The sequence below is a fragment of the Lipotes vexillifer genome, unplaced genomic scaffold, assembly GCF_000442215.2.
Source record: "Lipotes vexillifer unplaced genomic scaffold, Lipotes_vexillifer_v1.1 scaffold1765, whole genome shotgun sequence".
Lineage (NCBI taxonomy): Eukaryota > Metazoa > Chordata > Mammalia > Artiodactyla > Lipotidae > Lipotes > Lipotes vexillifer.
In genome coordinates, this window is record NW_006777677.1 from 565,738 (window position 1) to 583,635 (window position 17,898).

General features: G+C 41.5%; 1 protein-coding gene across 1 annotated transcript in view; it reads right to left on the reverse strand.

Moving 5' to 3' along the window:
* Window positions 1–2,654: 2,654 nt before the first annotated feature.
* AP4S1 (adaptor related protein complex 4 subunit sigma 1) overlaps window positions 2,655–17,898 on the reverse strand; it is a 61,567-nt gene continuing 46,323 nt past the window's right edge. The window contains exons 5-6 of the mRNA XM_007451270.1: window positions 15,118–15,129; window positions 2,655–3,240 (exon numbers count right to left, since the gene is read on the reverse strand). Coding sequence (XP_007451332.1) covers window positions 3,112–3,240; window positions 15,118–15,129 — 141 coding nt within the window. The 3' untranslated portion in view covers window positions 2,655–3,111. The remainder of the gene's footprint in view (window positions 3,241–15,117; window positions 15,130–17,898) is intronic.

Genomic DNA, 17,898 nt, shown 5'->3' on the forward strand with positions numbered 1-17,898 from the left:
CAAAACTGTGTCATGTGACTGTTTCACTGCAGCCATCAGACCTAAGAGCTTAACTGTATACTTTTCATTTTGAATCACTGAGATATATAGTTTTTTGAAATTACTACATGAAGAAATGTATTTTTCTGTGTAAATACACTTACTGAAACTGGAAAGCTAGGAGAAATATATGTTCACATGCTTGTGATCCAACTCTTGTGTTCTGTCTTTAAAGTATTCTTCAGGTAAAAATAGCCAAGTTATTTGTGTTAATTTTTTAAACACCAAATGTGCTACTTACCATTGTATCTTCAGCGATGTGTAAGTCTAAGATCCAAGAATGATTTTTGAATGTTGTGTTAGTGTGAAAAGAAACCACTGGGATAATGCTATTTCCTGGTTTTGAAAAGGGGCTATATTTCCATTTTCCTGTGACTTATCATATCTATGCATCTAGGTAAAAGAAATGTCACTAGGTCTGATTTAGCCAGATGGCTTTTATAGGCGTGAAAAGCATTTTTTGGAATTGCCCACAATTTACCTGTTTAAAAGGTATGTTCTCTTTCTACATTAGAAGAGATTTCTCCCATTGCAGTCAATCATTTGAGTAGTGTTTCTGTTCTCTGCATGAGAATGTTGTGACTATGTAATCAGAGGCAGCATTTACATAATTTTACCTTATTGTTAGCTTCACAGTTCTCTGCGAGAATAAAAGTTAAAATAAAATATAATAGCAATATTTAAACGTATGACCTATGCTTTAATCCAGAAAACAGTGGTGGTGATTGTCTCAATACATGGATGCATGACTAGAACTTTACACTAGCAGTAGAATTAATATCCAGTTTATGTGTATTATTTAAGTCTCTAAAATGTCTGTCAATAGCCAGCTTTTACCAAGACTGTTCTAGCACAGGGGTCAGCAAACTGTGGCCTGCCGTTTGCGTTTGTATGGCCCATGAACTAAACATGGTTTTTAAATTTTTAAGTGGTTGAAAAAAATAAAAAAGAATAATAATATGTGAAAATTTTATGAAATTCAGATTTGTATCCATAAAGAAATAAAGTTTTATTAGAACACAGCCATGCTGACTTATTTATGTATAATCTATGGCTCTTTTTTGCACTACAGTGGCAGAACTGAGTAGTTACAGCAAAGACCATATGGGCCACGAAGCCTAGAATACTTACTGTCTGGTCCTTTGCAGAAAAGGTTTGCTGAATCCTGGTCTAGCACATTGCTACAGCAGGTAAAGTTGATGAGTCTTATACAGTGAGTAACTCTGAAATGTCAGGAATCTTCCTGTAGAACTAAAAGTCCAAGAACAAGGTAGAGCTGACCAGTCTGAGACATAAATTTCATGAGTCTGAAAATCACTTAAAGCTGGTAGTCACAGTTCAGCAATAAACCTGAAGTGAGATGATGACACAGCCTGTCACACAACAGAGAGTCACATTAGAGTTCACTTTGTGTATAAGTCAAGTACTGTGAGACATCTACTTGGGTCTTCACATACACTAGCCTCTGGAGTATTTTTTCCAGTGATATCTACCTAGTATTTTTTTTAATTGTTATTCTCTCAAGGTACTAAAATCTGTGCCAAGATGTTATTTGAATGCTATTTTGGTGTGACCCCAAAATTAATTTTATTCACTCCCTAGTTACTTCTGGTGTACCAGTTTCAGCAGTTACTCGAATGTGCTACTGATTAAGTGCCTACCAACTAGGCCAGTGTTTCCCAACTAATTATGTCTCAGAAAGACCTCCAAAGCACTTTGATCTAGACTGGGCTTTCCCCAGACCTTGGCTACTTAATGCATACCATTCACTGTTCTGGCAGGTCAGAAGCCTTTCCTCTGCTTTCCTGAATGAGTCCAAAACAACTAAGGTTTGCTTTTGGAGTCCATTATTGATTGGTTGCCTGGTAGATGCAAACTTAGAAATATGTAAGTGAAGTTTTAGAGACACATAGAGAATTTAAACAAAATCCCTCCTATACACACACACACACACGAGGCAGGGAGAGAAATCAAACAGTACTGAATGAATTACTGCCTAGAATGCCCATTTACGTCCTCTTTTGGAGGACAGAGTGTTGTAGGTGAAAGAACTCTTGGAATTCCATAGGATGGCACAATATCTTCATGTATCAAGACTATATTTCTGTGTCCTCCAATGTACTTGCCCTCCTACCCTAACATGCACATGAACATGCTTTTACTTAAGACAGCTCTGTATCTCCTACTGTTACGAAGCAAAAGCATATATACAGAAAGGTTTGAGAGGATCAGAGCATTGCTCTTCTATAGTGACTTAGCAGTTTTCTTTGCTTCAACACATTCCAGAAGGGGTTGAAGGAATAAAAGGGAGGGGAAGACGGAGTCATTTCATGGCAACCTGAACAGAGATAGTCTCTTGCATTCTGTTCTTAAACTTCGAACTAAATTTCATTTACAAATAAGTTTACTAATAAGACTAACTCTTTACAATATGGCATATAGGATAGCTATAAGGGTTGTCTTAGTGATTCATTATTAGGTAGTAACATTCTCTATAGAGTTAATTACATGATGTCTTTGTAATTGCCAAGTGCCCATAAAATGGATATCAGGCTTTTAGAAACTGGCAAAGAATATTTGATTCTGCAATTTTCATTAGGTACACACATTTTGACTTTTTAAAGAAAAAGATAGCATTCATTCAAAGTGCTCTGCATGTTCAAGTCAATTTTAAAAGTTTATTGGCCAATAGAGAGGTGCCACATTTTCTTCCCACCACATGATGCTGTTCCTGAATTTATCCCTTTGTAAAGGGAAGCAGAGACCAAAAGAGTTTCCCTCAGTACTCCACAAAATCTAAACAAGTGAGAAAAAAAATGCTTATGTTCAGAAAATAAAACTTGTCTCTCCGTTTAGAGAATAATTTTCTTTGTGCATCATGTTTTAAAATACAGTTTTGTTTTCCGTTTAGGAACTGTGAAAAACACCTATTTTAAATGTCTTTGGAAGGACAGCCCATTTTGCAGTGTTTGGTCTTCCAGATTCTTTTGGGCTAGTGATGTTGAGAGGTATTCCATGGTGTCCTCATTTCCTGTAAGTCGATGTTGTCTGGCAGGGCCTTTCTGTTTTCAGCTAGCTGTCTGACATCTTATCAAGAATTAGTAGAGGGGCAAGAATTCTTGCCCGATTCGTTTCCACAATGCAGCCATTTAACACCATCTCATCCAAAATGATGTGTACTTTATCCAAATTAAACATTATCTAGGGTCATATTAAGGAAGTTAGTTATAAAAATGTTAACATTCAGTAAATAATAACTTATGACTTTGCCGGGAATTTTTCCAGTGTAAATTAGTCTAAGCATGAAGGTTTTGTTTTTTTTTAAACAGAATTCCTGAAATTAAAATTGGTATATATATTAGAAAGTATTACCTTCATGTACACATATATACCTGATTTCACCTTGGTTAGGCTGACTAACTGGACAATAGACATAGAAATGGAACAGCTATATCTTTCAGCCAGAGGGAGACAGAATCTCTACTAAGAGCTGGAGAAGAAACCAAGTAAATTTTGGTAGGAGTGTGACCTGACCTCAAGAACAAATGTCTTCCCAGACAATAATAACAACAGTAATAGCCATGACTTATTGAATACTCATTATGTTCCAGGCATTGTGTTGAGTGTTTTACATGTATTATTTCAGTCTTCTCTACGACTCGGTGATGTACATGCTAACATTATCCTCATTTTACACAGGAACAAACAGGCTCAAAGCCATTGCCTACAGTCACATGGCTAGTGATTGTCAGAGCTGGAATTTAAACCGAAAGTTTGGGCTTAACTGCTCTGCTTCCAGACTTGCCAGGAGAGGCCTGAGGCTGCTGAGTATACATCCTCCCTCCGCCCTCAAACCTCCACCCCAAAACAAATGCCTTTACAATACTGCACCTTGAGCATCTTTTGTGTCAGACAGGCTAAAGAAAAAAATAACCACGAGGAGAAATGAATGAAGAAAAGGCAATGCTGACTTAATTCCCAAGGAGATAAAAATTCCGAATTTCAAGAGAGTACCTCTTATAAATGGAGCATTCTAAAAATACTCATTTGAGAATTATGGAGCCACTTTAGCTTACTGATGTTCTTATTGGAAAGTTAGTACAGGGCATGGGAGAAGAAAACACTGTTAGACTATCATGTCTAGCTAATTAGAGCCAAGTCCTTCCTCCAGTAGTCCCTTCATTTGAGTACCTAACTTTTCTTTTGTGAAATTGAACTGGAAGAGAGAACTGACCTGTTCTGGAAGAGAGAAACTCTTGAGAGTGAAGATGATAATGGTTGAACGTTTCTAAATTCTATGCTTTACTAAAGTTTCCATCACTAAAGAGCACAATCCTGGTCTGTTTAGAAAAATAACAGAACAAAACAAAAAACAGCTGACAGATTGTTTCAAATAGACAAACTTCATTCAACAAGCTAGTGATTAAATGCACTATGGGAGTTCATAATTAGTGAATCTTTGTAAAATGAGCCATTACCACCTGATTTTTCTTCCCAATAATTCCAGACGTTCAAGTCTATTATTGTATTTGTTTAGTAAAGTACATCTATAGAGAATGAGACAGTCCTGGGAATAACTTTTAAGTTTCTATTAGGCTCTGTGTTAATACCTCATTAAGCTCTGTGCAAATAGTTCTCCAGCAGAATAAACTTTTTCAGGAGCCCATAGGGACTGTCCTTAAGTGACCCAGAAAAAAAAAAAAAGCTTTACTCTGTTATACCTATTAATAATATCTTCCAATTAGATGGATGATTGCTTTGTCCATAGCCAAATTGGGACTGGAATATTAGGCGCTTGACTTAATCCTCTTCACCAGACCCAGAAGCCAGAACAAGGTAGGAATGACAGCCAGGTATAAAGGAAGGCAGAGCTGGGAAGCACAGGTGACTGCATGAAAAAAAATGCCCTGTAGAATCCCCCTGTTGTATTCACTAAGGTCAATGAAAGCCTAGTGCCTTTTTTTCTTTTTTTTGGTGTCAAGGTTTTTTGTTTTGTTTTAAGTATAGTTGATTTACAGTGTTGTGGGAATTAGTGCTGTACAGCAAAGTGATTCAGTTATACACATATATATACATTCTGTTTTAAAATATTCTTTTCCGTTATGGTTTATCATAGGATATTGAATATAGTTCTCTGTGCTATACAATAGGACCTTGTTTAAAGCCTAGTGCCTTTGAAAATGTCAACCCATCCAGGGTGATTCTGAGGTAGAAGGAGATCTCATTTTAATCTATTCTGTTTGAATCGATGCAGGGATCAAGCTGCTCTGAAGACTGCTCCATCTTTGGCAAGAATATGGTCAGCAATTCAGATGTCCCCTTGAACAACTAGCTCAATGTTTTGCAATTCAGATTAGAATTTACTGCTGAATCATATCAACCACTGACATCCTCACAATGCAAGGACAAGGTCCTTCAGCAAGTCTGAATTTCCCAACATCCTGGAAACATGAATTGCTCAGTGAGGGCATTTGGTACTGTGGGCATGTGACTGCCTACCTATCTGAGTATCTGGCTCAAACCCCTAATAATCATGCAACTTTCTGGCACTATAAAGGGAAACCACAGACCAAATGCAATGTGAGGCAAAGGCCTGAAAACTGATTTCCCCTTGGAATCATGTGACTCCTTTAAAATAAGAATCCAGCTGTTGTTCACATCTTGATTTGGTTAATGAGTTACTTGTACACACCGGAAAAGCCAAGAGTAATGGCATTTGGGCTACAAGCCAGGTGAGCAGGGACCAAAAAATGCCCTATATGCCAAGTCCCGTGGCAATAAGCAGAGGCATACACACTTTAGCCCTGACATTTCTAATAGGAGGAAGCAAGAAAGGCACAAGCTGTTGGTCTAGTAAGGTGATGAGCTGAGAATGACTAGTTTAAGAGGGTCCAACCTTCAGGTTTTACTGAATTCAACTGACTTAAAGATCCTTGAGGAAACTTGTTTACCTTCATGGGCACCCTAAGGTTGGAGCTGATATGAACTAGGAAGAGCCTCTTAAAGAACAGATTCATAAAGCCCCACTTTCTCCCAACCCGGAAACCTAGAGCCTTTCTGAATTTCTATGTAATATGGATTGGAGCTGAATAGCGTAGGACCTCAGTAATATTAGTGCCACTTGAAATCAATTTTTTAATTACAGTGATTGAAATGTTTCTGGTTCATACATTGGAATTTTGATCTCTGGATCATAAAGCACTTTTTCATCATGGTATTTTAACACCACTGTGGTGGTCTAGTTCTCCTTTAATAAGAGAAAACTGAGCAGCATACATTCTAATGGGACCTCAAAAGCAATTCCAAGGAAGAGCCCAGCCTAGAAACTAAACTTTCTAATTCTAGATTTTGGGCTCAGATCCCTTGTCTTCTTATTTGATTTCTTTTCTTTTTTTTTTTTTTAAGATCCTAGCTCGGACTTCCCTGGTGATGCAGTAGTTAAGAATCCACCTGCCAATGCAGGGGACACAGGACAGGTTCGATCCCTGGCTGGGGAAGATCCCACACGCCATGGAGCATCTCAGCCCGTGCGCCACAACTACTGAGCCTGTACTCTAGAGCCTGAGAGCCACAACTACTGAAGCCTATGTGCCTAGAACCCGTGCTCCACAACGAAGAGTAGCCCCTGCTCGCCCCAACTAGAGAAAGCTCGCACACAGCAACAAAGACCCAACGTAGCGAGCGAGCGAGAGAGAGAGAGAGAGAGAGAAGAAAGAAAGAAAGAAGGAAGGAAAGAAAAGAAAGAAAGAAAAAAAAAAAGAAAGAGAAAGAAAAAAAAAGAGTTCTTTAAGTACGGTGGGGAAAAAACGTGTTCTCTTTTTTTTATACTTTAATTCAATTGCCCATGGAATTAGATAAGTTGCAAAGGGCCAATGTGTTCACATTTCCCACTGAAAATCAAATGCTACTGTATGGAAGATTATCATGAAGATTCTGCATAGTTCTGGATATACTCTCCTTGTAATAGTCTTGTGTTCACTTTTAGGCTTAGTATGGCCTTTAGTTAATTAGGTCACTGAAAAGGAGTGGGGTTTTTTTGTTGTTCTTTTGTTTTTACTAATAGTAATCTTTTATTTATTCATTTATTTTTATATTTATTTTTGGCTGTGTTGGGTCTTCGTTTCTGTGCGAGGGCTTTCTCCAGTTACGGCGAGCGGGGGCCACTCTTCATCGCGGTGCGTGGGCCTCTTCACTATGGTGGCCTCTCTTGTTGCGGAGCACAGGCTCCAGACCCGCAGGCTCAGTAGTTGTGGCTCACGGGCCTAGTTACTCTGCGGCACGTGGGATCTTCCCAGACCAGGGCTCGAACCCGTGTCCCCTGCATCGGCAGGCAGATTCTCAACCACTGCACCACCAGGGAAGCCCCAAGGAGTGTTTTTTTATTGTTGTTGTTAAGTAGGTTTTCCTGAAAGATCCATTCATATTCTGAGAGCAACAAAGACATCCCAGTGTAATTTTTTTTAAGTTTATATAGGCTTATGTAAAATTACACAAATATCAGCACTGGGGTCAGTGAGCCTGTCATTCTCTTGTTTTTTTCCTCCAGATTCTCTGTTGCTTCTCATAGCTTTGCCGCCACTATTCCTGAGTGAAACAGAACCCAGAAGCATAGAACAGAAGGAGTGGGGGTAAGGCAGAGGGACCTGGTAGGGAGGGATAGGAGGAATAGTAGGCGATGAATATGGCACCTAAAGGACTCAGAAACACACTTAAAGGATATAGAGAGATGGCTAAGGCTAGGGAGGCCCAAAATGGCCTGGAAGGCAGAACTGTTTAATCTGGAACTTTCACATCCCTTTCCCAGGTGAATGGCTGACTCCCTTGGAGACTGTTCATAATTCTGAGACTCCTCACTCATGACTTGACTAGAACTCTCATGCTGGAGCGGGCTGTGGCCCCCTTACCTCTCCTTGCCTGCTCTTCCCAAAGACTGGACCAGCTGCACACATTCCCTTGGGCCCAGGGGCCTGCTCTCTTCTCTTGCAGCCCTGCTTCAATGGACATATTTTCAAAAGGAAAAGAAGATGTTTAGAAATCTCTGACATGAACGTCACTTTTGGAAAGCATGCTCTCATCAAGACATTCAGGCATTCGCTTCAGAATTTTTCATTATTTATGATGCCTCCAACCGAAGACCAGGGTTTCTCTAAAACTTCTTCCCTAATTCAGGAAATACCAAGACAGCATATGGTGCCAGGCACTTTATAAATGTTTTCTTAGAGACTAATTTGCTACAGTCTACTCCAGATGATTATGAATTTTCAAAAAGTGTGTCAAATTTAATCTTAAATCACGTTTGTAGCCCTAGAATCAAAGGCTCTGGAAACCTGGAAACCAGTACCAGCTCTGTGCCAAAGTAGCTCTGTAGTTTGGAACAATCAATCCATAGAGCTACTCTGGGACAGAACTGGTATCGGACTCTGAGCCTCAGCCTCTCTGTCTAAAAAGTGAGATTTTAACTTGGTGATTGTGTAGTTTTCTTCCAACTCCAAAGCAGTCAAACCCTATCACTCCAAAAGTAACCTTCACAGAGAGGAAAGCTAGTTTACTCCTTTCTGATATGATCAAGCTATTCCTGGTGTAGTCACACGTTCCAGCATACCTCAAAAGAAATCCTTTTGTAATAACAATTATTTTAACTTTCTGAGAGACCATCGAGAAAATTTCAGTTCCTTTAGAAGCTGCCACTTCAGTGTTGGATGGTTTCCCTAGAGAATTTCTTTGGTCTTCTTGCCAGTATTTCCATAGCCCCTAGTTGAACAAGTTACTTTTGTGATTTCTCACTAAGTCAGGCTGAAATTATCTCCTATTTGGAGAAACCCTGTTCTGGTTTCTGGACCTCTAAAGGCGTTTGGGATTTTAGGAAAGTAATGAAGGAACGACAGATAGATGTCCCCCTACTGGGCCTGGGGCCTGATCAGGGCCTGACTGCAAATCTTAGCGGTGCTCTTAAAAAAAGAAAGAGAAAGAAAAAAAAAGAGTTCTTTAAGTACGGTGGGGAAAAAACGTGTTCTCTTTTTTTTATACTTTAATTCAATTGCCCATGGAATTAGATAAGTTGCAAAGGGCCAATGTGTTCACATTTCCCACTGAAAATCAAATGCTACTGTATGGAAGATTATCATGAAGATTCTGCATAGTTCTGGATATACTCTCCTTGTAATAGTCTTGTGTTCACTTTTAGGCTTAGTATGGCCTTTAGTTAATTAGGTCACTGAAAAGGAGTGGGGTTTTTTTGTTGTTCTTTTGTTTTTACTAATAGTAATCTTTTATTTATTCATTTATTTTTATATTTATTTTTGGCTGTGTTGGGTCTTCGTTTCTGTGCGAGGGCTTTCTCCAGTTACGGCGAGCGGGGGCCACTCTTCATCGCGGTGCGTGGGCCTCTTCACTATGGTGGCCTCTCTTGTTGCGGAGCACAGGCTCCAGACCCGCAGGCTCAGTAGTTGTGGCTCACGGGCCTAGTTACTCTGCGGCACGTGGGATCTTCCCAGACCAGGGCTCGAACCCGTGTCCCCTGCATCGGCAGGCAGATTCTCAACCACTGCACCACCAGGGAAGCCCCAAGGAGTGTTTTTTTATTGTTGTTGTTAAGTAGGTTTTCCTGAAAGATCCATTCATATTCTGAGAGCAACAAAGACATCCCAGTGTAATTTTTTTTAAGTTTATATAGGCTTATGTAAAATTACACAAATATCAGCACTGGGGTCAGTGAGCCTGTCATTCTCTTGTTTTTTTCCTCCAGATTCTCTGTTGCTTCTCATAGCTTTGCCGCCACTATTCCTGAGTGAAACAGAACCCAGAAGCATAGAACAGAAGGAGTGGGGGTAAGGCAGAGGGACCTGGTAGGGAGGGATAGGAGGAATAGTAGGCGATGAATATGGCACCTAAAGGACTCAGAAACACACTTAAAGGATATAGAGAGATGGCTAAGGCTAGGGAGGCCCAAAATGGCCTGGAAGGCAGAACTGTTTAATCTGGAACTTTCACATCCCTTTCCCAGGTGAATGGCTGACTCCCTTGGAGACTGTTCATAATTCTGAGACTCCTCACTCATGACTTGACTAGAACTCTCATGCTGGAGCGGGCTGTGGCCCCCTTACCTCTCCTTGCCTGCTCTTCCCAAAGACTGGACCAGCTGCACACATTCCCTTGGGCCCAGGGGCCTGCTCTCTTCTCTTGCAGCCCTGCTTCAATGGACATATTTTCAAAAGGAAAAGAAGATGTTTAGAAATCTCTGACATGAACGTCACTTTTGGAAAGCATGCTCTCATCAAGACATTCAGGCATTCGCTTCAGAATTTTTCATTATTTATGATGCCTCCAACCGAAGACCAGGGTTTCTCTAAAACTTCTTCCCTAATTCAGGAAATACCAAGACAGCATATGGTGCCAGGCACTTTATAAATGTTTTCTTAGAGACTAATTTGCTACAGTCTACTCCAGATGATTATGAATTTTCAAAAAGTGTGTCAAATTTAATCTTAAATCACGTTTGTAGCCCTAGAATCAAAGGCTCTGGAAACCTGGAAACCAGTACCAGCTCTGTGCCAAAGTAGCTCTGTAGTTTGGAACAATCAATCCATAGAGCTACTCTGGGACAGAACTGGTATCGGACTCTGAGCCTCAGCCTCTCTGTCTAAAAAGTGAGATTTTAACTTGGTGATTGTGTAGTTTTCTTCCAACTCCAAAGCAGTCAAACCCTATCACTCCAAAAGTAACCTTCACAGAGAGGAAAGCTAGTTTACTCCTTTCTGATATGATCAAGCTATTCCTGGTGTAGTCACACGTTCCAGCATACCTCAAAAGAAATCCTTTTGTAATAACAATTATTTTAACTTTCTGAGAGACCATCGAGAAAATTTCAGTTCCTTTAGAAGCTGCCACTTCAGTGTTGGATGGTTTCCCTAGAGAATTTCTTTGGTCTTCTTGCCAGTATTTCCATAGCCCCTAGTTGAACAAGTTACTTTTGTGATTTCTCACTAAGTCAGGCTGAAATTATCTCCTATTTGGAGAAACCCTGTTCTGGTTTCTGGACCTCTAAAGGCGTTTGGGATTTTAGGAAAGTAATGAAGGAACGACAGATAGATGTCCCCCTACTGGGCCTGGGGCCTGATCAGGGCCTGACTGCAAATCTTAGCGGTGCTCTTACTGTTGGCTGGGTGCTTTTAGTCCTCCAGGGCACACCCTGGTAGATAACTAGCTGAGTCATAGAGAGTGCAAGAGGATGGAGGCCCTTCCTACTCGCCCACCCTCAGCTGCAGTAAAGAGAGCACGTTTCACATTACGCATATGAGCTTTTAGGCTCTAGAATTAATTGCTCAAGCTTTTGGACTTTAAGGACTTACAAAGTAAAAACATGAGTGTTCTAAAGATTTTTTTTAAAGATATTTTTGAATGAAGAAAACATTCTGGACTCTAGAGCTATCCTATGCTTGTCAGGGAGGGGACACAAGAATATAAATAGGAACCGCAGCTTGTTCCTGGCTTTTCCTCCCAGGCATGCATGTGGAATACCCACTTTACCATCCCAGCCTCTCTATTATTACTGCCTCCAGTCCTGGGGTGGTAAAGAGACCTGCAGAGGCCCTGGCAGCAGGCACTGGGATGACCAGGTACCCGCTAAATTCTGGGGACCCAGGTGCTGGAGGGTGGTCAAGGAGTGGATGGGGGGACCTGCCAGCTCTGGGTAAGCATCCTTACCCCATGGAGAGGGGTGCTGCTGAAGGAGAGCTAGAGTAGGGTCCTCTAAAGCACAGGGCCCAGGAAGGGGACCCTGGTTGTCTGGGTCTGAAGGCAGTACTGCTGCATTCCATTCTAGCCAAAATTAACCAAGTCTTTAAGCCTCTTTAAGGCCACCAAATACCAAAAGGGGTGTCAAGGGTTTTGGTGCCTTCACACACATTAGGTGTGCACTGAAGTGGGGAGGAACTGGACTTCTACACAGCACTGTTCATGGGTGCCATCCTCTGACTGTTTAGCAGAAGGGGATCAGATTCGCCTTTGAATTATGAATTGTCTGGAGAATTCAGCAAACCTGGGGCTCTGGAGCTGAGCACATATTGAGAAGCTCATCAGTTGGTTCCTAAAAACTATCTTAATTCGTGGAATTTGAAGTCTTAAATAAGTCGACCAAAGTATGAGGAAGGGCAAACTTTCCCGACAGAAGTCCTCAGGCAACATTTCAGCCCCGCGGGTGGAGTGGAATGTAAAGAGGGTATCAGGGCTGCTTCAGCGCACGTGAACGGTTTAGGTCCTGGTGTGCTTAGTCCCCGGGGTACCGGCCGCCCCACTTGAGACCACTCTGCAACAGAGTTTCCACTTAGTAGAAGGGTTTTCAACAAACCAGAATTTCTGTCCTGATTTCCTGAGCTTATGTCGTTTCTTTTTAATAACCCATCTGCCTTGCTCTGTGACGTTAGTCTTCTTAGAAGTAGAACAAGCCCACACTAGGGAAAAATGTAAACAATGCATTTAATTTCCCAATGTCTAACCCTACAGGCTCTGGAAAACTGCTTCCTTCTTAAAAGGCTTCAGGGCGGTAAAGTCTCTGGAGAAAGACTGCAAGTAAAGGGCTTCTTGGGAGTTCCATAAGGTTTGGACTCCCACCTTCCTGTTGCTGCAAGAAGACTGAGCCTTAAATCATGTCTGTTCCACGCAGACGGACGTGGAAGGCTTCCTTAATCTGAGCAAACACAAAGGTTACGTGCTCTGAGCGTTGGGAGAACCGGTTCCAAGTTGCAATTATATCAGCTGCTGGTCCAACCTTTCAAGGCCTAAGGAAGCTTCCCTGGCACAATGTTAGCTGCTCTGGCAGGTTCCTGGTTACGTGCTACCAGGGTGGTGATGCGGTCTGTCTGTGAGGCCACACCTCTAAAAGGCTCCCTTGTCTTACCGTTAAGAAACTGATGTGTAAAGTTTTCCCTGGACTTCTTCAACGTGACAGTTAAACAGAACTGTGGGGAATTCCCTGGAGGTCCAGTGGTTAGGACTCCGAGCTTCCATTGCCAGGGCCTGGGTTCAATCCCTGGTCAGGGAACTAAGATCCTGCAAGCTGCGCAGCCCGGCCAAAAAAAAAAAAAAAAAAAAACTATGTATGAGACAGAATAGAGTCGTGGGTTTGTAATTTGCCCTTTTTCAGATGGCTGAGGGTAGAAACTCTTTCAGAATCTCAATAGAAGAGAGGTGCCCCATGCCCTGCCTGCCCTGCCCCCTGCTGCACTTTTAGACCATGGGAGGGCCACGTGAATTTACAGCTTGAGCACAGACATACACTTCCAGGTCTGGAGAGATTTAGTTCCCTTCTCTAAATTATGCAAAATTCCTAATCTGTCAGGTGGATGTGCCTAAGTATTTCCCAAGAACAGGAATATATAAGTTGGTCAGAGAGGAAGAGAAGGCAAAAATGAAACTAAGTAAAATGCAGGGTAAGGATGAAAATTGTGTGCTTTGGTGTGAAAATTAAATTCAAACAAGAATGCTGGAGTTCATTACATGGACCTATGCCATACACTAGAGGGATACAAAGACAAACCCATCTCTACTTTTAATAAACACCTAGTCAGTATATAAAACACATCAACACACTGAGTCCAACTATAATACACATCCTACTATATCTGATTCACTTTACTTCTCTGAATATCTAGACTTATAAGACTTTCCCATCCTGTTCTAGGTGTAAGATAGCTCAGTTACCTAGTCATGGCAACATCAAACATTAAGGCTGAGAGGGTGTTAAGGCTCTTCTAGTTTAATTCTATCATTCTGAGATGAGGGGGTTATGTGTCTTGTCTGATACACACAGACAGTTGGTAGCAGCACTGAAAGCAAAACTTGGGTATCTATATTCCCAGTAAAGTGTCTATTAGCTTTTGCTGTCTTCCTGATGACTTCTTAAATCAAAAGTCATTTTTCTTATTACCCTGTACAAGGAGGAAGAGATTTATTTTGAATTGCTTTAAAGGACTTAGTTAAAATGGAATGTGACATGCTGAATAAAAATACACCCTAATATACAGCCTGGTCTTGGGTCTCCTAGGTCAAAAGGACCACAGATTTAGGTCACTCACCACTAGAGGGCACTCAGATTTTCCCAACTGATTTAAAGAGGCTTCAAATACAGCCTGCAAATCAAGTTTATCAACACGACATTTTCTATCAATAGTAAAAGGTAAATGGCCATTTACCCAGAATATACTGGCATACTGTTTCTGGGCATAGGTATCGTGTGGTGTGTGTGTGTGTGTGTGTGTGTGTGTGTGTGTGTGTGTGTGTGTGTGTGTGTGTGTGTGTGTGTGTGTGTGTGTGTGCGTACACATAAACATGTTATAATTAATATATATGTGTTATAATTAATGTTACTATTTCAGATTCAAGCCTGATGTTTTCTCAAAGGACACCTATTTATTGCGTTCAAGTGGTAAGCAGATTTCCGAAGTAAAAATTAACTTAAAAGACAACTTGCCTCCAGAGCACTCACACAAAGCCCAGTGGGCTCCTGCCCAAATCCGCAGGCCTGCAATATTCTAAGTAAATCATGCCTGTTCTTGGGGCCCTTGGATACTTCGATTTAAAAAGAAGAAGCGAAGAAAAGGAGAGCTTCCTCTGCTATAAAAGGAGATGAATACAAGCCAGGCAATTTCTTTAACCTTCCAGTTTATCATCCCTGAAGGCCTTCTTCTGATCATGTGGGGAATTTCTGGAGATTTATACCTAGAGCTATGGAAATCCATTCTCTCTAGGAGGCCCAAGCACTTTCTGGCTGTGTTATTTAAATTCTGCAAAAGTCTATTCCATATGCAAAAGTTAAATTAATATATAAGAGTGATTATTAGCTACCACCATAGCATTGCCCTGTCTGAAAAATACAAGAATCGTCTTTGTGAAGAAGGGTGGAGGGTTTCTGCAAAGCACCTGCACCTCTGGCTGTCTTGTCAGAGCTGCTGCTGATTAGCCTTCTGGATTCTGGATTCTGCTAAATTGGTTTCCTGCCCCATGGCACTTACCTGATCAAGACTAGCCTGTTCTTTGCCAAGTACTATGGAAAACTTGGTTCACAGCACTGAAAAAGGATACATCTAATTCACTCTGGAAAAGAGAAAAGAGTCCAAGGATGAGAAGGAGACACTGGGACACAATGCACTTAGCAGAGACAGCAGCTGCTCTGGTTGCCAGCCTGAAAGCAGGTGGGAGAGGCTGCTCTGTAGGGAGAAGCCTGAGTGCGGGAAGGCCCTGAGTTTGGGACAGTGATTTAAAAAAAAGAAATAGGCTGCAGTTTAGAGGACTTTTATAGGCTAGAACAATTCACCTTTAGAGTGTAGAGGGAATAAAATAATTCAACCTTTACAGATCATAGGTAATTTGATAGGTATATACAAAATCGTAATAATGTGCACGCAGTTTGAATCCATCAGTTTTACTTCTAGAAGTCTCTCCTAAGGGAACAATTAACTAACAGCACAATGATGTGTGACAGCATATTAAGGGTAATGTTATTTATAGTAGCAAATTGCTGAAAACAAGCTAAGTGTCTATCAAGGGGGGACTACTTAAATTATAGCAAATCCATAAATGATGACATAGGTACATAAGTCCCGACATACTTTTAAATAAAAAAGCTAGTCTGGGGCTTCCCTGGTGGCGCAGTGGATAAGAATCTGCCTGCCAATGCAGGGGACACGGGCTCGATCCCTGGTCAGGAAGATCCCACATGCCGCGGAGCAACTAAGCCCGTGCACCACAACTACTGAGGCTGCGCTCTAGAGCCCACGAGCCACAGCTACTGAAGCCCATGCACCTAGAGCCTGTGCTCCACAACAAGAGAAGCCACCACAATGAGAAGCCCACGCACCGCAACGAAGAGTAGCCGCTGCTCACTGCAGCTAGAGAAGGCCCGTGCATAGCAACAAAGACCCAACACAGCCAAAAATAAATAAATAAATAAAAAATAAAAAAGCTAGTCATAAAATGGTATATACAGCATTATCCCCTGTATATATGTAGATAGATATAGATATAGTTAGATACAGACAGATACATAAAGCCTAAAAGGCAATGTACCTAACAGTATGTATCAATAAATGGCATGCTCACTGATGATCTACCCTTTCTTTTTGCTTATATGTATTTTTAATTTTTTTTAATGAACAAATTTATGTCCTGAAAAAGTCATAGATGGAGAAAAGATGAAAGCGCTAAATTCATCTTTGAAAGGACTTAAGATTTACCAAGTGCAGCACTGACAGCTCTGATCCCACTTCCTCAACAGCAACAGCCCTCATGTCTTGCAAAACTGCCTCTTTTGAAGCTAACTGGGCTGGCTTTCTGTTTTGAAACGTGATGTTAAGATGCTTCTTTCAGCCCAGACAGCATGAGATTGATCTCCAAATTTAAGATTTGGAAACTCTAAGATTAAAAATAGCCCCAGAAAAACTGTTTAAAACTCACAAACCTAAAAATAAATCTTCGATGACAAGGCATTCTCCATGAGTGGGACAGATTCTATTTTCTTTCCCAGGGTTCTCTTCTCTCTCCTCTTCTTTTTGCTACTGTCATCCTAAACCGGGTCATCCCTTAGTACTCTCCAAGTCCTGTATAATCACCTGGCTTAAATTAAATTCTAATCTTTACTTCTGTGGTTTATGTGGTCACTGACTCTCTCCCTAGAATAACAGCTAAAATTCAGCAACCCGCTATTTATTCTTAGTTACCGAATATAATAATTTTAAAAACCTTAGCAATGATAGTTCCTGTACCCACGCTTCATTCTCCCAGGTTTAAAACATTGCTATTTTGGGAAATTATATTCTTCTTGATAGGTGTTCCCTTAAAGTGACTAACCATGGCCAGCTCTGAATCACAGACGCTGACTTGCAACCAGTCTGTCTGAGAAAGTGGTCATCAGGAGATAAGCCAGAACTACAGCTATGCTGTCTGTATGGTAACCACCTGCCTCATGTGGTGATTTAAATCAATTAAAATTAAATAAAATTATAATTTCAATTCCTCATTTACACTAATCACATTTCAAGTATTCAAGAGGTACATGTGGCTTAGCACCTACCACATTGGATGGCACAGATAGAGAACATTTCTATCACTGCAGAAAGTTCTATTGGACAGAAAGTGCTGGTCTATAGTGCTCTCCCCAAGCAATCAATAAGATGGATTTTTTTTTCTTTTTTTGCGTTACGCGGGCCTCTCACTGTTGTGGCCTCTCCTGTAGCAGAGCACAGGCTCCGGACGCGCAGGCTCAGCGGCCATGGCTCACAGGCCTAGCCGCTCCGCGGCATGTGGGATCCTCCCGGACCGGGGCACAAACCTGTGTCCCCTGCATCAGCAGGCGGGCTCTCAACCACCGCGCTACCAGGGAAGCCCAAGAAGATGGACTTTAAAACCAGCCCCGATGCCCCCTGTCCCTGCAAGGCCAGTCTCTGGAATGGCCAGACCTCTTGCTCTTTCAGCTTTGGAGGGCACCAATCCCTTCCTAGCTAGAGGCACTACCATGTCGCAGGCCACCAGGCAGCTGCCCAGCTCCAACTGCTGAATTAGGAAATAGCTGACAGCAAGCCTCATGCATTAAGGCAGTGGTTCTCAAACTTAAGCATGCACCAGAATCACTTGGAAGGCTTGTTAAAACATAGTTTGCTGTGCCTCAACCCAGAGTTTCTGATTCAGTAGTCTGGGGTAGGCCAAGAGTTTATACTTCTAACAAGTTCCCAGGTAATAATTATGCTGCTGGTCCAGGAACCACACTCTGAGAACAAACTGCACTAAGGCAATGAAAACAGGCTAGTCGATTGTCCTGTAAAGAAGTCTGCCAGGGCTTCCCTGGTGGCGCAGTGGTTGAGAGTCCGC